Genomic DNA, 19,213 nt, shown 5'->3' on the forward strand with positions numbered 1-19,213 from the left:
TCAAAGACTGTCTGGGCTGAATGTTTGAAACACTTCTGCATTTAACCTTTAACTATAACACTTGACTAACTGAAATTAAGGTAGAATATTCAACTGTTTACATTCCAAAGAGAGGGTATCCTCTGAAAAATAAGCTCTCAAAGAGAAGTAAGCTTCTCCTCCCAACTTCTGACAGAAGTAGTAGAGTTAAATAGTCACTTCTTTGTTCTAGTTTTTGGGAATCTCCAAAAATCTCCAGCAAACTAAATCCAGTCTAGTGAATCCCAGGCCCAATTAAAATCCTAAACAGTCACCGAAAGCTCCTGGACCAAACTAGCTGCCTTAATCACTAGTTTCCTAAAGAAACAACAGGATTGTCCATTTTGTGAGCTAACGAAATTAACACAGGTTGGCATTCTCCTATAAGTGAGTGCTAGTCACACGCCAAAGGTCAGACGTTTTGTGATTAAGTTCTTGTAGTTGTGAGCAAAGAAGTAGCCCCCTAAGGTGATAAGATAAGGTTTTTCAAGAATGATAGATGTTAGCCTATCTCATCCCTTTAGCTATTTTAAAAACACAAAGTAACTACTTTCTATTTTATTCTCTTGTTGAGCTGTATTCAAGCAGCTAATTCTTTGCAATGAGACTCACATTCTTGCTTGTTTTTCCTAAACTAGGTAGGAATTGTGGGTTACGAGCACAGACAGTTTTACTCTGTCATCACCCAAACAAATGAAATCAAAAGGGTTTTATACTTTCCAGTAATAAGACTATTTTTAAATTAAGTTGTTGTGAAGTGTTGATTGATAAACATAAGTGACCAGAATTACAAGCATAATGCGTGTTTTTTCCCCTCCTTAATATATTACCACCCTCTCCAAAAGAAATGGTCTTGTTTTTCACTTAAGATCACACAGCTAGAAGCAGAAATACTATTGTACTGTGGCTTATCTTGAACCTGTTTTTAGAGATTGGAACTAAATAAACAGAGAGCTCTGCTTCATTAGGAGAGAATCCTGTTTTGCGTAAAACACTGGAAGGAGGCATTCCACACGAGCCCACTCCCTCTTATCTGCTCCTTACCAACAATGCTAGAGAGATCATTTTTGGAATTGTCAGTATGCTTCATCCAAGTCCCTATCTATACCAGATCCCAAATCCCACCCAATGCCAGACAGTTTTAAAACCAAACCAAACCTGAAAATAACGAAACAAAAAAGAAAACAAAAATAATCCAAACAAACAAAATGCTGGTCTGGGGAGATTAAGAAGCCTCCATGTAAGGGGCGACGAACTGTTAGGATAGTCAGAGACTGGGGTGTTTCAGAAATCTATCTTGTTATATACACATTCCAGGGCAGTCAACAGAGCCCTCACACATTCAAGCTTTGCAGTTTAATCAAATTTCACACACAAGTGGAAAATCGCTCTCTTCTCCACAGGTACACTGGTTCCTCCCCTCCATCCAACCTTCACTCCAACCTAGTCTGACAGTAGTACAATTTCTAGCTGGGATGTGGGAGAGAGAAAAGAAGCAAAGGAAACCTACCCTAGGTTGGAAACATTCAGGGAGCAAGATGTACTAAAGATTCTAAACAAGAATGGGGTATTTTGCTATGTAAATGCTATCAACATCTTGGAGATTCTGGATAAACAGATGCACTGATCAGAAAAGGCCATTCCTATAAATGCTAAAAAGAATTTGGTCCATGTGTGTCAGAGAACACAAATACACAGTTTCTTTTTCCAACCCAAGTTTCTAGCCTGCTTCAGTTGGATCCTTTAGGATAACTTTAAATGATGATGTTTCACTAATGTGGAATGGGATGTGATTTCTGATCTTGGGGCTGCAAGTATTTAACCAAACTATCAAGCTATCTACATCAATGGTTTATTTGAAACAGTTCTTCTGAGTATGAAGGTTCTTTCTTGCATCAAATGAGTGAGGACTCTAAGGGGGGGAGAAAAAAAAGGTACTTGTCAGTTTGAAAGTCACAGGCAGTTTATCTTTCTATAATTAGATTAGGAGGAAAAAAAATGAAGAACTCACTGGTAGCAGGAAGAAGCAAGAGTCTTCCAGGGTCTGGCATCTGCAAGGAAACAGGAAAAAAAAAAAAAAAAAAAAAAGAGTTCTTAGTTCCTTTCAATGACAAAAGCACCAACTACAACTGACAAAGGGCCACACGACCACAAGTCAATTAAAACCTCTCGGTCCGCTGGAGAAATCTGCTGCTGTTAGTGGCAGAACACCACGTGACTTCTGGCCTTTGGCTCTTTAGTGCCACTCAGCACACAGAAACTGATTAATTGAATTAAAAACATTCTACCGAGAGATCAATGTACATTTCTTGTGTCAACAGTTTCACAAGTGAGGAGAAAATCAGAATTGACTATCCAGGTAATTGACTCCTCCAGACAATTCTGGATAAATTCCAATTAACTTACATTGATCTTTTTCTCTTCTTATATACTCTACCTCATTAATTCAAGATTTTTGGAGCTGTTATAATGTATGTTAGGGGAACAAAAATATGATATTATCTGCTTTTGAGACACCTATCCAGTAAAAACTGAGCTGTTGATAAAAACAAATGGTATAAAGCATATTAAGAGAAAGGTGAACAAATTCTTTTCATGTATGTGCATTCAAAAAAATCTCCACCCACCCTTAAGTCCCTTAAGGGAGTAAGTCATGTCTTCTATTTTTTTTGTATCCTTCCAAAGAAACTAGAGAATTCTGCAACAACAGGCATTCAAAAAAATGATGCTTTGTTTTTATTAAGAAGATAAGGAGGTCTGTGGCTGTTTAAGGATTCTTACCTAACCTAGGATCTTTTTCCTGTTCCTCAAGGGTTATACAGAAAAACAAATTTTCAGCATGTAAAGAATTTAACAGCATTGGGGCTGGCCCCGTGGCATAGTGGTTAAGTTCGCACGCTCTGCTTCGGCAGCCCAGGGTTTCACCGGTTTGGATCCTGGGCGCAGACCTGGCACTGCTCGTCAGGCCGTGTTGAGGCATCATCCCACATGCCACAACTACAAAGACCCACAACTAAAATATACAACTATGTGCTGGGGGGATTTGGGGAGGAAAAGCAATTAAAAAAAAAAAAAAAAGCTTGGCAACAGTTGTTACCTCAGGTGCCAATCTTAAAAAAAAAAAAAGAATTTAACAGCAAAGAGTTAAGCTCCAAAGAGAGAAGCGTCTAGTCTTAAGTGCAGAGAACTAAGTTTCTCCTAGACTTTCACCTTAGAGTAGCCATTTTCACTAGGTAGCTATCTATACTGTATGAGCACCAAGCATGCTGTGCAGTGTGTCAGAGAAGGATTCAAAGTTCACCATTTATCCAGGTCTGTGTGTACTTTCCTGACACACCCCAGTGCCGTTGCCTCTCTTTCCCTTCTGGGGCAAAATCCAATTTTCTGGCTTCCAGATTTATTTAACAATTTGATGTCAGAACCTACTAAGAAAAATGGCAGTACCTAGAAGCAACTGATAAATATTATGGTCCATAGCTAAGGAGTGTTTACTTTTAGAATCTCCTTTCTGCTTTTCACCAGAAGAAACATGTTTTGGTACAAAATGAACCCTAAGTCACAGAAGATCCATCTGCTTCACTGTCCAGAGAAAGTGAATGGACCGGAAGGCAACAGGGCAATTACTCATTCATTCAATAAACATTCACTGCAGGCCTACTATCTGCAAGGCAGTGCGGATATAATCCCAGTCCCAGCCTAATAATACCCCTTTTTCCAGGAGCAATGTGGCTGGGACACCACAGCCAACACAGCATTTGAAGCATCAAACTTGGCTCTACTATGGGTACATATGGTAAACCTTAAGGAAGGGCTTCACCTGTGAAAAGTAAAAGATTTTGGTCTCTTCATATGGCTTGTGTGAGGTTCTGCTAAATCAAATATTCAGATAAGATCAACAGTACAAGGCTCTTAGAGACCCAAAACTTTTTAAGTGCTCATTAAAAAGAGGATGAAGTTTTTGATGAGTGTTAAACTGTACTGAATTGCAGAGCAGTGAAGCACAGCTGTCTGATTAATCTCAGTCCATTAAAGAGGCGTGAGAGATCTAGAATGCAACTTTGATAAAAAAAAAAAAAAAGGAAAAAGGCAATGTGCACTAATGCTAGGGAAAGCAACTTGGCATCTTAACAGAATTCTAATTTAACCAGTAAATGCCTAGTCATTAGCTTGTGAAGCCATAAAAGAGGCTATATACTTAAAAAACACAGGCACACACAAAGCTTTAATTTGGTACCATAATCTAAAAGAAAATTGGACCCAAATTGCTTTATGTCCAGTTAAATCTTGCTACCATCTGAAGAGACAGTGAAATAAAACTGAAACACTTACTTGATGAGATAGCTATTCAGTTACTGTGCATTTCCATCTATGGAGTAGAAATATTTCAAAATAAATACACCATGTCAATTGAAATTCACTCCATCCTCTATTCTTACTAAACACAAAGGAGTTATTCCTGGAGTATACTAAATTACAACATAAAAGTAGAATTTAAAATTAGTATTGAATTCTACTCAAGAGCATGGGAAAAGAAAACAGTCCTTTACCTATCAAGCCTTTTGGCATACGATTTGGTGATCTCATTTTTTGGGAAACGCAAGTATCCAAAAGGAAATGTTTTAAAGGGAATCCTCTAGCCACCTAAAAATTAGCTCAAACAGTAGCAAAGAGAGAAATCAAGGTAATTTGAATTTGGGGGCGACATTAGGAAAAGAAAGTTTGTATTAAATAAAAATCACAATATCTTGAGTATTTCCTATATGAGAATTCCTTTACCAGGGCGGTATGATATGAATTTAGTAGCTGTTCACTCAGCATGGCCTCTGATATCTAGGGAAGATATGTGAATGCCATTCTTATGCTGGATCTTATGACTTATTAATTTCATTTTGTCTCTATCCATTTCCTTTTAGGTCCCTGAAATCCAACTTCTAATCCCAATTCCTTATTGATATTATGCTTTGAAAGTCAGGGATGACTTTCTTCTAGTCAAAAGCAATAGCCTTTTTATTAGTCCCTAAATTTCCCCATGGTATTTCATGTCAGTGGTCAACCATCTTGAAAATATTCTTTTGGCTTCTGTGATCCTGAACTTTCCTGTTCATAATTTCCTGCTACTAACCAGAGCCAGGACTAGGGTGAAGTGAGTGAGGTGCTTAGGGTGCAAAACTTCAGGAGGCACTCACTCTCAGGGTTACATGAGTGCAAGGTGTTCAGATTGAACATGGTGTTGAATCATCAAAATCAATGGTATTTAGCACAATGAAAAGAGTAAAAGCACTTTGCCTCTATTTCACTTACTGTTTTTCCATGGCAGAACATACGGCAGAGACTTGGGAACGCGCATGCCTGAAGCCAGGTTGCTCTTATGTTCCATAACTATGTTGCTTGCAGGGCTGCAAAAAGAAAGACAGATTGACTATGTCAGCATATCTGTATTCTTCAGGCAGGCACATATAAGACAATCAAAATGTGTTTTTCCTAATTTGGAGGAAAACAACAACCTACATTCTGAAATGTAAACACATTTCCATCAAAACAGTCTTGCAATCAGAATGATTACCACTTCTCTGGAAAGCTCTCTGTTCAGTACAGGCATTATGATGGGTCTAACCATTTTCATTTTCCAGAAATTGAGATAAACAGCAATGCCATCTACTGTTCAGTTGTATGACAGGCTCATCAACTCACTCAATAAATGTAAGAGACAAAATAAAATGCCAAGACAACCAAACCAAAGGCAACAAATCTCATAGAACTGAGGTAAAATTACAATTGTGCGAAAGCAATTCATCGTTAAGGATTTCTATCTCAGTGCACACACAAAATAAGGTACATTTACTAACTGACTTCAGGAACTAAGACATAAAAATTGATAAGCATTCTATTTGGGGAAAAAAATAAAGTCTAGCATTTCATTCCTTCATTTTCTAACCCAGAAATATTCTCGTTTGGGTTTGAAACTTGATCTTCTAAGGTGTGAAGATTTCTCATCTTCAAAGATGAGAGAAATCTTATAGATTTAAACTAGATACAAAATCAGTAGGAAGAAGAAGTACATTTTTTTCCCTACCCAACAGGTACTCTGGATTGCCCACTATCAAATCAAGAACTTTTTTTTTTTAGAGAAAGATTAGCCCTGAGCCAACATCTGTTGCCAATCCTCCTCTTTTTGCTGAGGAAGACTGGCCCTGAGCTAACATCCGTGCCCATCTTCCTCTACTTTATACGTGGGACGCCTACAACAGTATGGTGCCTTGTCTGCACCCGGGATCTGAACCAGCGAACCCCGGGCTGCTAAAGTGGAACGTGCGCACTTAACCGCTGCGCCACTGGGCAGGCCCCCAAATCAAGAAGTTTTTTTTTTTTTTTTTTTTAAAGATTTTATTTTTTTCCTTTTTCTCCCCAAAGCCCCCCGGTACATAGTTCTATATTCTTTGCTGTGGGTCCTTCTAGTTGTGGCATGTGGGACGCTGCCTCAGCGTGGTTTGATGAGCAGTGCCATGTCCGCGCCCAGGATTCGAACCAACGAAACACTGGGCCGCTTGCAGCGGAGCACGCGAACTTAACCACTCGGCCACGGGGCCAGCCCCATCAAATCAAGAACTTTTAAGATTACTTTTACCTTAGACACTAGATACCTAGAGTAAAAATCATCCATGTGGTATAGCTGGAGAATTTTTTCAAAGCATTAAAATAATGTGAACCTAACAAAAAACCCAACTAAGACATAAGAATGCCTGGCGCCACTGTCTCCCTTCTAGACTATAAGCTAGCATTTTTGTGTTCCCACAGTGGTTAACACAAAGCATGTGATCTTTTTATGAATCAAGGAATAAATAAGGAAAAAAACCCACCAAAACAATATCTAGACTAAGTTACCACCAAGTAACATCATCAAGAAAACAGGCCAATTCATGCTTTGCTGGCTTCTTTTGGTAAGACAGCACTTTGATTTTGGGAGGCGGTGCTGGGAACGAGACCTGTTCCTTTACCTGTTGTTGCCACAGTAGTTGGTTGTACCCCAGACAAATGGGGTGCTGGTCTGTTCCCACAAATCTGCCAAAGCAAAACATAGTTTGTGTTACTACTAGGTAAGACACTTGTTCGTGCTAGTTGAATTTGTAAGACAGGAAATAATACATCCAAGTTTAGAGAAGTAAAAATTGATCAAGTACCTGCCTAAGTGACACAGTAGCAGGAATTTAATTGAAGGATATAAACACAAGCAACATAAATAATAATAAACATGTCTAGTAACAACCGAACACAGATGGTCCAACACAATTTATGGAAAAAAACAGATATAAGAAGTGCTTTTACCAATCAAGAGAGATAGGTTGTTCCATGTGTCTGCACAACAATACAAATGTGCTCATTTTGGGGCCCAATAAAAATAAGGCGTTTTGAACAATGTTATTTGTTCACAGAAAAGGAAAATCTTCCTTTTGTCTAAAGCAAATGACTTGAGATTTAGACATTGTGAGGAAAAAGATGTAGAGGCCCTTCACCTTTATCCCAGTCTTCATCACAAGGAGGGCACTGCCATGTACTCTCAGCCAGAGTCTCTTGTCCAAGGTTCCTGGTTTGGTTGACTACAAGAGAGATTCTGACGTAAGAAGGGGACATTGCCGAGTTACATTTAAAGGGGTTAGTGGCTTAAAAGTTTGCACGGTAGCCTAATGGGTCTTTGTTTCTGAAAAATGGATGGTATGAAAGCTAAACAGAGAGGTCTTATCTCCTTGCTGACAGAAGACAAGAAATAGAAGCAGAAATAAAGATGTTTACCACGTCTATGGCAATAAAAGGATTTTTATTTTTGATGAATTATTAGTAAAATGAATCAGGTTGTTCAGAAGAGAAAGTAGTCTGACAAACACAACCTGACAACATCTGCCGGTGAGATAAAAATCTGAGAGGCCGGCCCCAAGGCTGACTGGTTAAGTTCATGTGCTCCGCTTCAGCAGCCCAGGGTTCCCTGGTTTGGATCCTGGGCGTGGACCTACGCATCACTCATCAAGCCATGCTGTGGCGGCATCCTACACAGAACTAGAATGACCTACAACTAGGATATACAACTACATACTTGGGCTTTGGGGACAAAACAAAAGAGGAAGACCGGCAACAGATGTTAGCTTAGGGCCAATCTTTCTCACCAAAAAGTGAAAAAAAAAAACCCAACCCCAAAAACCCACAAAACTCAAAGGCAGAAAAATATTGTTCTTCTGAAATGATGAAAGTCAAAAATCAAGGTGACAATGTAGCATAATGCAAATGTGAAGGAGCTAAACCTTAGGACTGAAACATTTTAGCTAGTCAGTCAGTCATACCAACATCTTGCTCAATACAACTTTTGTCATCACAGCTCGAGATATGATGACTGATTTCGGCCCGAGGAACCTGGTGGCGAGCATTGAAGGGACAAGTAGCCAATTTGTTTGCAACATCAGGATGATTCTGTGGAACGAAAATTAAGAAGTCTGTCAGTTCTTTGGATCTCTTAAAGTCCAAAGGAGGCAGCTCAGCCTTACTCTATAAATGGCTTCTCTAAAATCTCTTAATAACTTGTGGCTTCACTATAGTAGGTAAACTCATAGTAGAAAATTAAGAGGGATTATTTATCACTCATACAGACCATACAGACATTACTTCAAAATCATCAAAATGTTAAGTCTGTTTGTTGTGACTGTAGAGACTGACAACAGATATTTTGGTGACATTGGCTTATATGGAAGTAAACAGTGAATTTAGGATTGGGTATTGGAACCATATCCTCTCCCCCCGTTTATTTCTCAGGGTTATAAGATTCAGGTAATGGTAGAGCTCTCTGGATGTCTTTGAAAGCTGGTATTCAGGATGAACAGTAACATTAAAGCCCACTCTCAGTCTGCACTGCAGCAGTGGCCCTGCTATTGTAAAACAATGAGTGCTAGAGAATAGCTGTGGGAAGGGAGCCTCAGAAGAGGCAAACCAATGATTTTTCAGATTAACACAGGAATGTTTATTTAGAGTAATGATGCCTGAAATGAGGCTCTGAACAATTTGACCTTTATTTCACTAAGGAAAGCCAAATGTCTACTTTGCTGACCAAGATCGTATTTTAAAACAAAACAAGAAAACAAAGTGTTGAATATCACCTACACCCTATGGTAAATATACCTGTAGTTAAGAAATTTATTTATTAGGAGAAGCAACAGATATATCACAAATGATACCCAAATAAAAACAATGTGAAGTGGGGAGAAGGCTGGAAAGAAATAGAGGATGGAGAAAATTGGGAGGGCAGTCATCTCCACAATTTTCATAAGGGATGTCAGGCATTCCAACGCAAAAATTTTGTGGCCCAAGATTAAGAGCATTAAAACAGGGGAGTCATGACAATGTCTTTCTACTGCCTGGCTCCTTTCCCAACCTTTATCCTTGGATATTTGAGAGGCTAGGGGAGAAAGTTGTGGTGACATCTGCTGGTCCGTACTGTCCAGGTTCAACCTTAAGGGATCCTTGCTCTAGGGATTACAGAGAGCTGGAGAAATAATCAACAATGGCATTATAATTGTGTCTCCAGGACTGCAAAAGAAACACCCGTTAAAGGACGTTAATGCATACATGAATTGTATGCAGTTTGGATTAAATACCAAAATTGTTCTCCAAGCATAAATCCTGGCAGAACTCTGACCTCTGTATCTGACGTGTATTCTAACAAACCTTTCAAAGCACCTCAATGAATATACCGGCATTAAAGGAGTTTACATCAGCAAAGTCTACAGAGTGACCAGAGAAAAAAACTCTGATGAGTTGTTTTTTTTCCCCCAAAGATGCTGTTGAAACCTGGAGAAAGTTACTTCTAGGAATAATCTTTTCTTGGGCTAACTGTTCAACTTCTCTAAAATTTATAAACAAAAAAATCAGAAGTGTACCATAGCACTCAATCCTTAATAGGACAATAAAAACAGCAAATTCACAAGTCAAGAGGGATTTCTCATTGCTAGCAAAAATTAGCGTTTCCTTTGTTTTATGAAGGGTGGGAAGACTCCAGAGAAGCTGTTTATAAAGTGCCAAAACAAGAAAAAACTTATTTACCCAAGAAATAAACTCCTTTCTATAAATGTTATTATTTAACACAAAGATAGAATCCCAAAACAATTCTGGCATTCAATTAAAACATTTATGCTGAAATTATTTGATATTTACAAAATTTAGCTTTTTAAAAGAACTCAGGAGGGCATTACAGGGCAAATGATGAAAATAATACCCTACCTTTCTGCACTTGACAAGATGATAAGGAAATCTGCAGGCCCTGATCTGGTGGTTTTTATCATAGGGGCATTGCAATAGCTTTTCAGGGTCCAGGGAATCGACTGAAAGAGAGAAAAACAGGATAACTATAAAGCTTAACAGGCCAAGGTAAAATTACAGTATTCCAGGTACACTGGAATTTTCAACAGAATCTGTAAGAATAGAACAAGGCAATTTAACAACTTGGAATTTTTTAAAAAGGGTGACCAAACATTTGAAAATGAAAATGTAACTCTGAAAAGACAAAACTATGCTATTATTGAACCTTAATAAGTCCAGCAAAACCAGCAATCATGGGATGGGGTCTTAGTTCATATTTGGTCGTACACAAACATTGTTTTTTTTTTTAAGATTTTATTTTTTTCCTTTTTCTCCCCAAAGCCCCCCGGTACATAGTTGTATATTCTTCGTTGTGGGTCCTTCTAGCTGTGGCATGTGGGACGCTGCCTCAGCGTGGTTTGATGAGCAGTGCCATGTCTGCGCCCAGGATTCGAACCAACGAAACACTGGGCCGCTTGCAGTGGAGCGCGCGAACTTAACCATTCAGCCACGGGGCCAGCCCCACGTTGTTCTTTTTATTGTTGGTTATACTTACTATAAAACAAAAAGTTAAATGAAGTGACAGCCTCTTTCTCTTTTGTAAAAGTGATAATTCAGGGTCATTCCAATCTCTAGCTGGTCCAACCAGAGATTCCCAACCAGTATGCTGAAGTCTGGAATGGATGGTGTGCCAATAAACTGATATGAGGGTCCACTGCACTCATGTGCTCCCTATCCTCTACTAGTCCTAGAGAAAGTTGAGGGTAGTTAATCCTCTTCACCAATATCCCTGTCTACTAGTATGCCATGACATGAAAAAAGTTGGTAAGTACTGCTCTATACCACTATATGTTCTATGAAAGCTTGAGAAACATCAGTTGACAGATGATTTCTTTCTCATCTGTCTGCTTTAACTTACTACTGTTAAGTAGTTCCTGATCTTGGTTACTCTAGGCACCTCTCAAATGAAACCAATTATCTTTGTCAGATAGGTGGTTTTACTTTCCATATTTTGGAACACAGATGAGAAAAAGGAGAACTCTTTAATCTAGTGATCAAATCAGCCAGATTAAAAAATAGAATAATCTGCAAAAACAGAACCTCCTAAGATTAAGACAACTACAGGCACTTGGAGCTGCTATGTGAAAGAAAGCCCTAACCTATATCATACTACTTAAAACTACCCTTAGAAGACTATACTTTCAGGGATCATTTCCATAGTTCGCTACTAGAGGAGTTTCTCTGAACATGTAAAACTACCCTTAGGCTTTACAAGATGCCCAGGCTGAGCCCCAAATTTTAACAAGCCTGGTTAAGCAAAGGAAATTAAACGGTTAAGCACATTCTGAGTATATTATGAGGACAAGAGGTAACCTAATAAAATGCTGTTGCCACCGCTGAAGGCTATGATAAAAGTGAAATAAGATAAACAATTCACATTTGATAAGAAGCTTATAAACCAAGAGACTGCTATGAAAATCAGAAGCCAGTGGGAAATTGAAACAGACAGTTTCACTGAAAGAGCGGTAAACATGGAATAAATTGCTAACCACGATCGTGATGCAAATGAGCCAGAAAGGTGACTTGAAGGACAGAATGACTAGGAAGGAGAAAAGTCCTAGAGGACAGGCAGGCTTGTTATGCCAACCAGGCTCATCCTGATCAGCAATTTTTTCACACTCCTAAAGCTTCAGGACATGCAGACGGAGTTTACAGATGAAATTCTTATTAGTTTCCCTGCATTTAATCCATTTCATCACTAACAAATGTTAGGCCATGTCAGCAGCTGACAGACTGGACGTATCTTATGATTCATACACATTATACTGCCCGTACAGTGGCATACATCAGAGTTGATAATGGTAGCTTCCTACCAGAATGCTTCATTTCTTGGTCTCTGGTAACACAGGTCAGCTCTAAAGTGACTTTCTCGATTTAAAAAATTTTACTTTATTTTTAATTAAAAAATTAATGGCGACAAAATATCTAACAAAATCTACCATCTTAACCATTTTTAAATGTATAGTTCAGTAGTGTTAAGTATATTCACATTGTTGTGCAGCCAATCTCCAGAACTTTTTCACCTTGCAAAACTGAAACTCTATACCCATAAAACAACTCCTCTGCCTAACCCACGGCAAGCACTACTCTAGTTTTCATTTCTATGAGTTTGACTATTCTAGAGATGGGACTTCATGTAAGCGAAATCATCCAGCATTTGTCTGTGAGGGACTTATTTCACTCAGCATAACGTCCTCAGGCTTCATCCATATCGTAGCATGTGACAGGATCTGCTGTATCTGTTTTGCTATTTGCTTTTTGTTTCCTTAACACATCTTGGAGCTCCTTCTATGTCAGTACACACAAGGAATATTTAATTGCTGCATATGGATGTACCATCGATTCTTAATCAGTCCCGTTGCTGATGGACAGCTAGGTTGCTTCCAGTGTTTTACTACTATACACAATGCCCTGACTACCAACCTCGTGTATACTGCTCTGTGCACTGTATCAGTATTTCTCTCGGGCAGATGCTTAAGAGTGCTGCACTGAAGTATATGTGCATTTAAAGTTGTAATAATTACTATCAAATTACTCAGCAAAAATGTTGTCTGGCTTTCTGGGAATACAACTTAATTTGGAAAACAAAGCAGCCCGTTGACAAGCTTCCTCCCAAATAGACTCAGTTATTCCTCACACTCAGATGGGGCCTAGAAGCCATGGTGCAAAATGGAGGAAACTTCACGAAAATAAGGAACTAGACTTGACAAAAGTGTGATCAGCTAAGAGGCAGAGCCCAAAGACAGAAGCTGGAGACCTCGAGGAATCTCTCAGATTAAGGTTAGAGTGTTAGGTCAATTTGGGAAAAAGGTCAAGTATTTTCTAAAGCAGCATTTCTCAAACTTTACCATGATCCCCAGGTGTTAAATCACTTGGGGAATGTGTTAAAATGCAGATTCTGACTCAGTAGGTCTGAGATGGTGCCTGAGAGTGTGCATTTCTAACACACTCCCAGGTGATATTTTCCTAAGAAAAAAATTATAGCTGAAAAAAGTAACTAAAGAATGAGGGACATAAAGGGGACTCGTTGCTTTCCAATTTAATAGAGCGTAGTAAGTTTTCAAGAATAAATATAAATCTGTCTCACATGGGAATTTCAGATTTTAATAAAAATATTTTTAAAAAATTAAACAAATAGGGGAGGGAGCCCTAAAGAAGATCAAGGAAGAATCAGCCTTCAAGATCAATGATTCTCAAGCGTGGTCCTCAGATCAGCAGCATCACCTGGGGACATGTTAGAAATGCACATTCTTGGGTCCCAGACCTCCTAATCAGAAATTCTGCAGGTGGGGTCTAGCAACCTGTGTTTTAACAAGCCCCCCAGGTGATTCTGGTGCATACTAAAGTTTGAAAACCTCTGTTGGAGATATTTAATAAAAACTACTTCCATGTAGTTTCTACATGTTGGTGATAAAGATTCTGTTGGACTCTTCCTTGAAGGTAGAATGGGACTAAAATATCCTTTAGTTGGAACTTTTTATTTTTAGATTGGCACCTGAGCTAACAGCTGTTGCCAATCTTTTTTTTTTTCTCTTCTTCTTATCCTCCTCCCCAAATCCCCCCAGTACATAGCTGTATATTCTCGTTGTGAGTGCCTCTGGCTATGCTATGTAGGATGCTGTCTCAGCATGGCCTGATGAGTGATGCCATGTCCGCGCCCAGGATCCGAACCAGCAAAACTCTGGGCTGCCAAAGCGGAGTGTGTGAACTTAACCACTCGGTCACGGGGCCAGAACTTATCAAGCATAAAGAGATTCTGAACAAGACAGCAAAGTGGGAAACAAAGCAGACCCTGTCAACAAGTTTCATCCACTCATTGACTCAGATGTTCCTCAAACTTGATCAGGGCCTTGTGGTATCAAGTAGGGCACAACATATAAACAACATATAAGACTCCGGTTCTGACTCTGTCCCTAACTATGTAACCTTCTATTTTCTCAGTTGTAAAATCTGAGTGTTAAATGAAATGATTTTTCAGGTCTCTCTTGGTTCTACACTTGTATGATTCTAGGTGCTGGCTCCCTTTTGACTTCTTGGGCCATCTAAGGTTCCTGGATCACTTGAGAAATAAGAATCCTTCCCAGGACTTCTTTAATCTTAACAACTCAACGTGCATCACCATCATTATGTATTCCATATTATCCCTCAAAAGAGAAAGAAAACAGAGGTTACTATCTCTGTGTCATTAACAGGAGATAGTGAAGTCCTGAAGAACTAAAAAGGCTTCATTAAAAAAAATATAGTTTAACACAGGTGTTCCAACTGCTTTTTCAAAGTTTGATGACTTCTCATACCTCTCTATTACATTTCAAGAGTCTTATTTCAAATTTGGGCACTTCTATACATTACTATGACATCGATCTTCTCAGCAGTTTAGGGAGAGATGTGAATCTTTCCCAACACACTAAAAGTCTTGTCAGACATATAAAACTATATTAAGTAATTTAACTTATTTTTTAAAAGCAACAAGAAGCACATACTGTAAGTTTTTTCCATGATGGAAATGAAGAAGCTGAATCCAAGTGCTGGAAAAAAACAAACAAACAGTGGTTCAGGGAATCGGAAACAAAATGTACCAAAAAGTAGCCCTAAGAAGTGGAGTCAAACTGGAATTGACGCTAACCAAGTTAAATACAAGAAACACTTAGCCTCTCCTCCCCCAAATATTTCCTCCCCTTTAAAGCATTCTTCACTACTTCGAAGCATTTTAACATCATTGCCTAATTCACAGTCTTGGAATAAATTCTAGGGCTCACAAATAGTTAAGAAAAACCAAATATGACTACTAATTTAAACTGCATTCAAGGGACAAGATGTCAGTCTATTTTAAGTGCCATTACAACAGCCTGTTTACCATCTATTAGGGTGTGATGCTAATTAACGTTAGTGGGGGCAAGACCACAACAATACTGTTATTTACACTTCAGGATAAACAGAGGAATAGGGCACTATTTTAAAGCTCTCCTCTCAAGTTCTGAAAAATACAGGACAGGCAGGCTGCCAGCCTTACTCTCCCCTGGGATGTGGAAATGCTGGAAGCCTATGTCAGACAGTATACACTTAATCCGTTCAATAAGCCCAGAGACATTCTAGTTTACCATGACTTTTCTTCAACATAATCAGGAAGTTCCAGTGATGCTTCACCTCCCCTCTCCCTTCAACCTCCTTTGCTAAAATAGGGAGAGTTGGTTATTTAAGTGTCTCCAGTTAATACTCATTCCCTCTATGCATTGAGGGAAAACTTCCGAATGTTAGGATTTAAGAAACTGTCCATTTTACGGATAAAACAGTCGTGAAAGAACAAGTCTGTACCAGATACATGGACGATTAAAAGACCAGAAAAGTTTTTGTAGTTTGAATCCTCTTCTCCTAGAGATCCCGCCTATTGAACACTGTGATTAAACAAACTTGTCATTATGGGAAAGAATTAAAATTTATATAAAACCATCCCCATAGGAAACTTCTGAAAATTGGCTAGATTTACAGCTCTTGTCTCTAGAGCAAGCTCTCCTTTGGCCCCTCATACAATTCCACAGTCCTTCCCCCCATTCTATGACATAAGCAGCCTTGGAACCTATGATAGGAAATCAGTGATCAGCTGGAACTCCACTTTGGCAATTTGCTGCAGAGCCCACTTGTTAACAACGATCCTTAGTGAAACTGTCATAAAAAACATTTTCCACGTCTGGATTAAGAAAGTCTGATCTTCCTTTTGACGTGTTTTACTTATACCCAGTTACTTGATACTTTTTCAATAAAAAGAAAAGAGGTTTGGAGGGAGGAACCAAGTATTATGTCCCTTGATTTTAAGGCATTTAGAGGAGTGATCAGCGCCAGATTCAGCATCTTGTACGAAGCCGCCTTATCCTTTGGGGCCAAAAAGATTAATTACGGTAGATTAGGCGCGTTGGAATCCAGAGCCTCATCCCTCAGCCGTGTCCATTTAAGGGTCTTCCACAGCAACCTGTCAGCAGGTGATTCTTTACCTTCTCCCTAGTACCGGGGCGCGGTGAGACGGACAAACTACACGAAGCGGTCAAGTCTGGGGGCTAGACGTAGTCTGAAGCAACTGGTTAAACTCTTAACAGAGCTGGGGGCTCAGTAAAACAATCGTTTTTCTTCCTTTAAACAAAACAATCAGAGTAGATTTCAGCAAAGGGACTAAACAGGAGAGGATGGGAAGGTGGCTAATTTAACAGTACGTAGACAAAGGGGGCAGGGAGGCCCTCGCGGGGACGAAGCGGTGGCGGAACCACCGGTAAGCAAACAAGAGGCGCTGGGAACTCACGAGGCTGAAGGCCATCAGCAGAGAAGGGAAAAGAGAAGATACTAGGTGGTGAAGGTACCCCAGGGCACTAAACGGGAGCTGTTGGGAGGCCCCAACCCAGGGCCGGTCCCCTCTCCTACCTCAGTCAGACGAGCTCTCCCAGCGGCAGCCTTCGCCCGACATCCGGGCCCTAGCAACGCTCACTTCCGGCCCCCGACGCGCGAGGGGGCGGGGCCCCCACTTCCTGTCACGGAGGTCCAGCTTCTGGCCAGAACGTGGGGTTGGGGCTTCGCCGTGCGTCTTCTGGGCTCTCCCTTCTCGGATCTTCGTAGTCCCTGGGCCCGTCTTCTTTTAGCCCGTCCTCCTCTGGCCCCCAGAACGCTAGTGGCCGCCTTGCGTGGGTGGAACTCGCTGTGCATTCCCTGGGCTTTGTGGCGGCCATGTTAGGGAAGGAGAACGGTTGCTCAGAAATGGGCCCTCGAGCGGGGAATGGGGCTGGATAGAGAGCCGGTGCTGGTTGGAAGGAAACCTTGTTTGTGGAAGTTGTCCACGTCGAAGGGTCTTCTGGATTTTGAGGGGAGGGAGGAGGAAAATTGTAAAGGAGATTGGGCAGAACAGTGAAAAAAAAAAAAACCCGAAACATCAAGGACAGGAATGTGGTTGGTTTTGTGTAGCACACGTTGTAGAATCTCAAAACTCGAAAGTCAGTAATAGTACCTGAGAACGTGTGGTGGAATGGATGCCCTAGCTGGAGTAAAGGGAGTTTTAGAGTTGAGGTGAGATCTCAACATAAAGAGTTGGAGCGATAAAGAGGGCCTGAAAGTTACACCTTGATAGTGGAAAAACAAACATATATTGTTAGCCCTTGTTCTGGGAACTGTGAGACCAAAAAAAAAAAAAGTGTAAGCAGTGGTTCTTGTCCCCAAGGTGCTTAGGAAAACAGGTCCCAAAGTGGATGAAAGGTTAAGTGGAAGTACGTCAGGTGCCAAAACGTGGTGGAGACTGTAAATTCATATAAGGAAGAAATCAGTGGGGCCCAAAGTGACCTGGGAAGGCTTTATGGAGAAAAGGGACTTGTGGCCTTTGAAGGTTAGACAGAAAAAAAGGAAGGTGTTGACACTACAGGTACATCTGGCAATACTATTTTTCAGAACCAAGAAGTAAAAGGTGTGATATGACAAGTTTTTGTATTGTCTAAGGTGCAGGAGGCAGTCTGGGAGATCAGTCTGGGTGCTGAGATATTGGGGTTTTTAGAAGATATCAGTGGTTTATAGAGCCTAAATATGATTTCGGAGAACTTATCCTGACAGCAAGAATTGAATGTGGCTTAATGAAGAGGATCATGGGAGTGGGACATTTTATTTTTATGTGAATAATTTGTAAACATAAATTGTTATCAGGTTGTTTTTTTTTAAAAAAATTATCAGCCCTTGGGCTGAAGAGAATGTGCTTCACAGCTTTTGGTTCATATTAAGACCCTAAAAAGAAATGTGTTGATGGAAGCTGGGCCCAAGCCATTCTTGTTGTAGGCTAGTGGTTCTTACTCTTGTCTGCACGTTAGAATCATCTGGGGAGCTTTTAAGGCATACTTTGCCAAATTCCCATCCCAGACCAATTAATCAGAAAGGGCTGGGCATAGTTATTTTTAAAAAGCTACCCAGATCATTTTAATGTGCAGTCAGGGTTGAGAGCCACTGACCTAGGCACTGTTTTGAATTTACAAGAGCTATTTTTTCACCTGGGTGGCCTGGATGATTCCTCTGAAGGGGGAGCAAGCTGTTAAAGGGCTTCTTGAAAGATAATTGCTAGGAATGAAAGCTTCATTGCAAGTTTAGCACAAAGCGTTTTAGAAAAAGCTGCTGTTTTGGCAAATCAGTTTCAGATTGTTGGGAATATCTTACACAAAGTAATCTTTATGAAATCCTAAACCTCTGAATTTATCACAACATCATTCTTGCAGATTGGTGGAGCCAGTGTGATTTGAAGCGAAATGTAATTTTTCATGTTTTAAATTGCAGTAATCTGGTGAAATTGTTGACACTGTGACTGTGACCCTTAAGTACTTTTCAGTCAGATACCTGCAGATTGAAATTTCTGAGGGAGAAACAGCTAAGGGCTTGAGAGGATGGGGAGTGGGTACCAAACCAGAATCCAAAATCAGGCTTCACTGCATTCAGTAATGCCTTGTCAGGGTGACAGGAGCCCCAGCTGATAAAGCTATTCCATTTAGCATCAGTGAACAAGCCTACCAACTTTCAAAAAAAAAACAAACAAAAAATCTAACCTGTCTTTCAGTGGAGATTTTAAAATAAAAATGCACCACACGTCTACTCTTTCTATTCTTAAATGCTTTTTTCATTTCTTTCCAACCCAGAAAGTTCTGCTTTATCTGAGATCCCTGCTGAGCTTTCTTTCAGACTGGTTTCTCAGCCATGTGGAATGTATTTGAAAAGGAAAAAAAAACAATAAGAGACCAAGGCCTTTACACAGGGTCATTCTAGGAGCTAGCTGGGATTAATGCCCTAACCTAAA

The 19,213-nt window shown here is 39.9% G+C and overlaps 1 protein-coding gene and 1 pseudogene across 14 annotated transcripts; one reads left to right on the forward strand and one right to left on the reverse strand.

Annotated features, from left to right (window-relative positions):
• Positions 1–1,355: 1,355 nt before the first annotated feature.
• GTSF1 (gametocyte specific factor 1) lies at positions 1,356–17,488 on the reverse strand. 14 transcript variants are annotated; one of them, XR_011540090.1, is made up of 11 exons: positions 16,822–17,056; positions 16,401–16,536; positions 14,895–14,939; positions 10,276–10,376; positions 8,349–8,475; positions 7,530–7,613; positions 7,014–7,077; positions 5,320–5,414; positions 4,348–4,384; positions 2,030–2,069; positions 1,356–1,930 (listed from the first exon to the last, which is right to left on the reverse strand). XR_011540090.1 is itself a non-coding variant. In XM_008538528.2 (10 exons), the coding sequence occupies exons 3-10, from the start codon at positions 14,908–14,910 to the stop codon at positions 1,858–1,860; spliced, it is 600 nt and encodes a 199-aa protein (XP_008536750.2). In that variant the 5' UTR covers positions 14,911–14,939; positions 16,401–16,536; positions 16,822–16,897; the 3' UTR covers positions 1,356–1,857. The 14 variants fall into 14 exon arrangements, 6 of the variants coding, with proteins under 6 accessions (XP_008536750.2, XP_008536749.2, XP_070475713.1 ...); XR_011540086.1 differs by having other exon boundaries at positions 16,307–16,536; positions 16,822–16,897; XR_011540091.1 differs by having other exon boundaries at positions 15,727–16,536; positions 16,822–16,897.
• LOC139083715 (small nucleolar RNA U3) lies at positions 11,544–11,645 on the forward strand (annotated as a pseudogene).
• Positions 17,489–19,213: the final 1,725 nt, after the last annotated feature.

Source organism: Equus przewalskii, chromosome 5 (genome assembly GCF_037783145.1).
Source record: "Equus przewalskii isolate Varuska chromosome 5, EquPr2, whole genome shotgun sequence".
NCBI classification, from domain to species: Eukaryota; Metazoa; Chordata; class Mammalia; order Perissodactyla; family Equidae; genus Equus; species Equus przewalskii.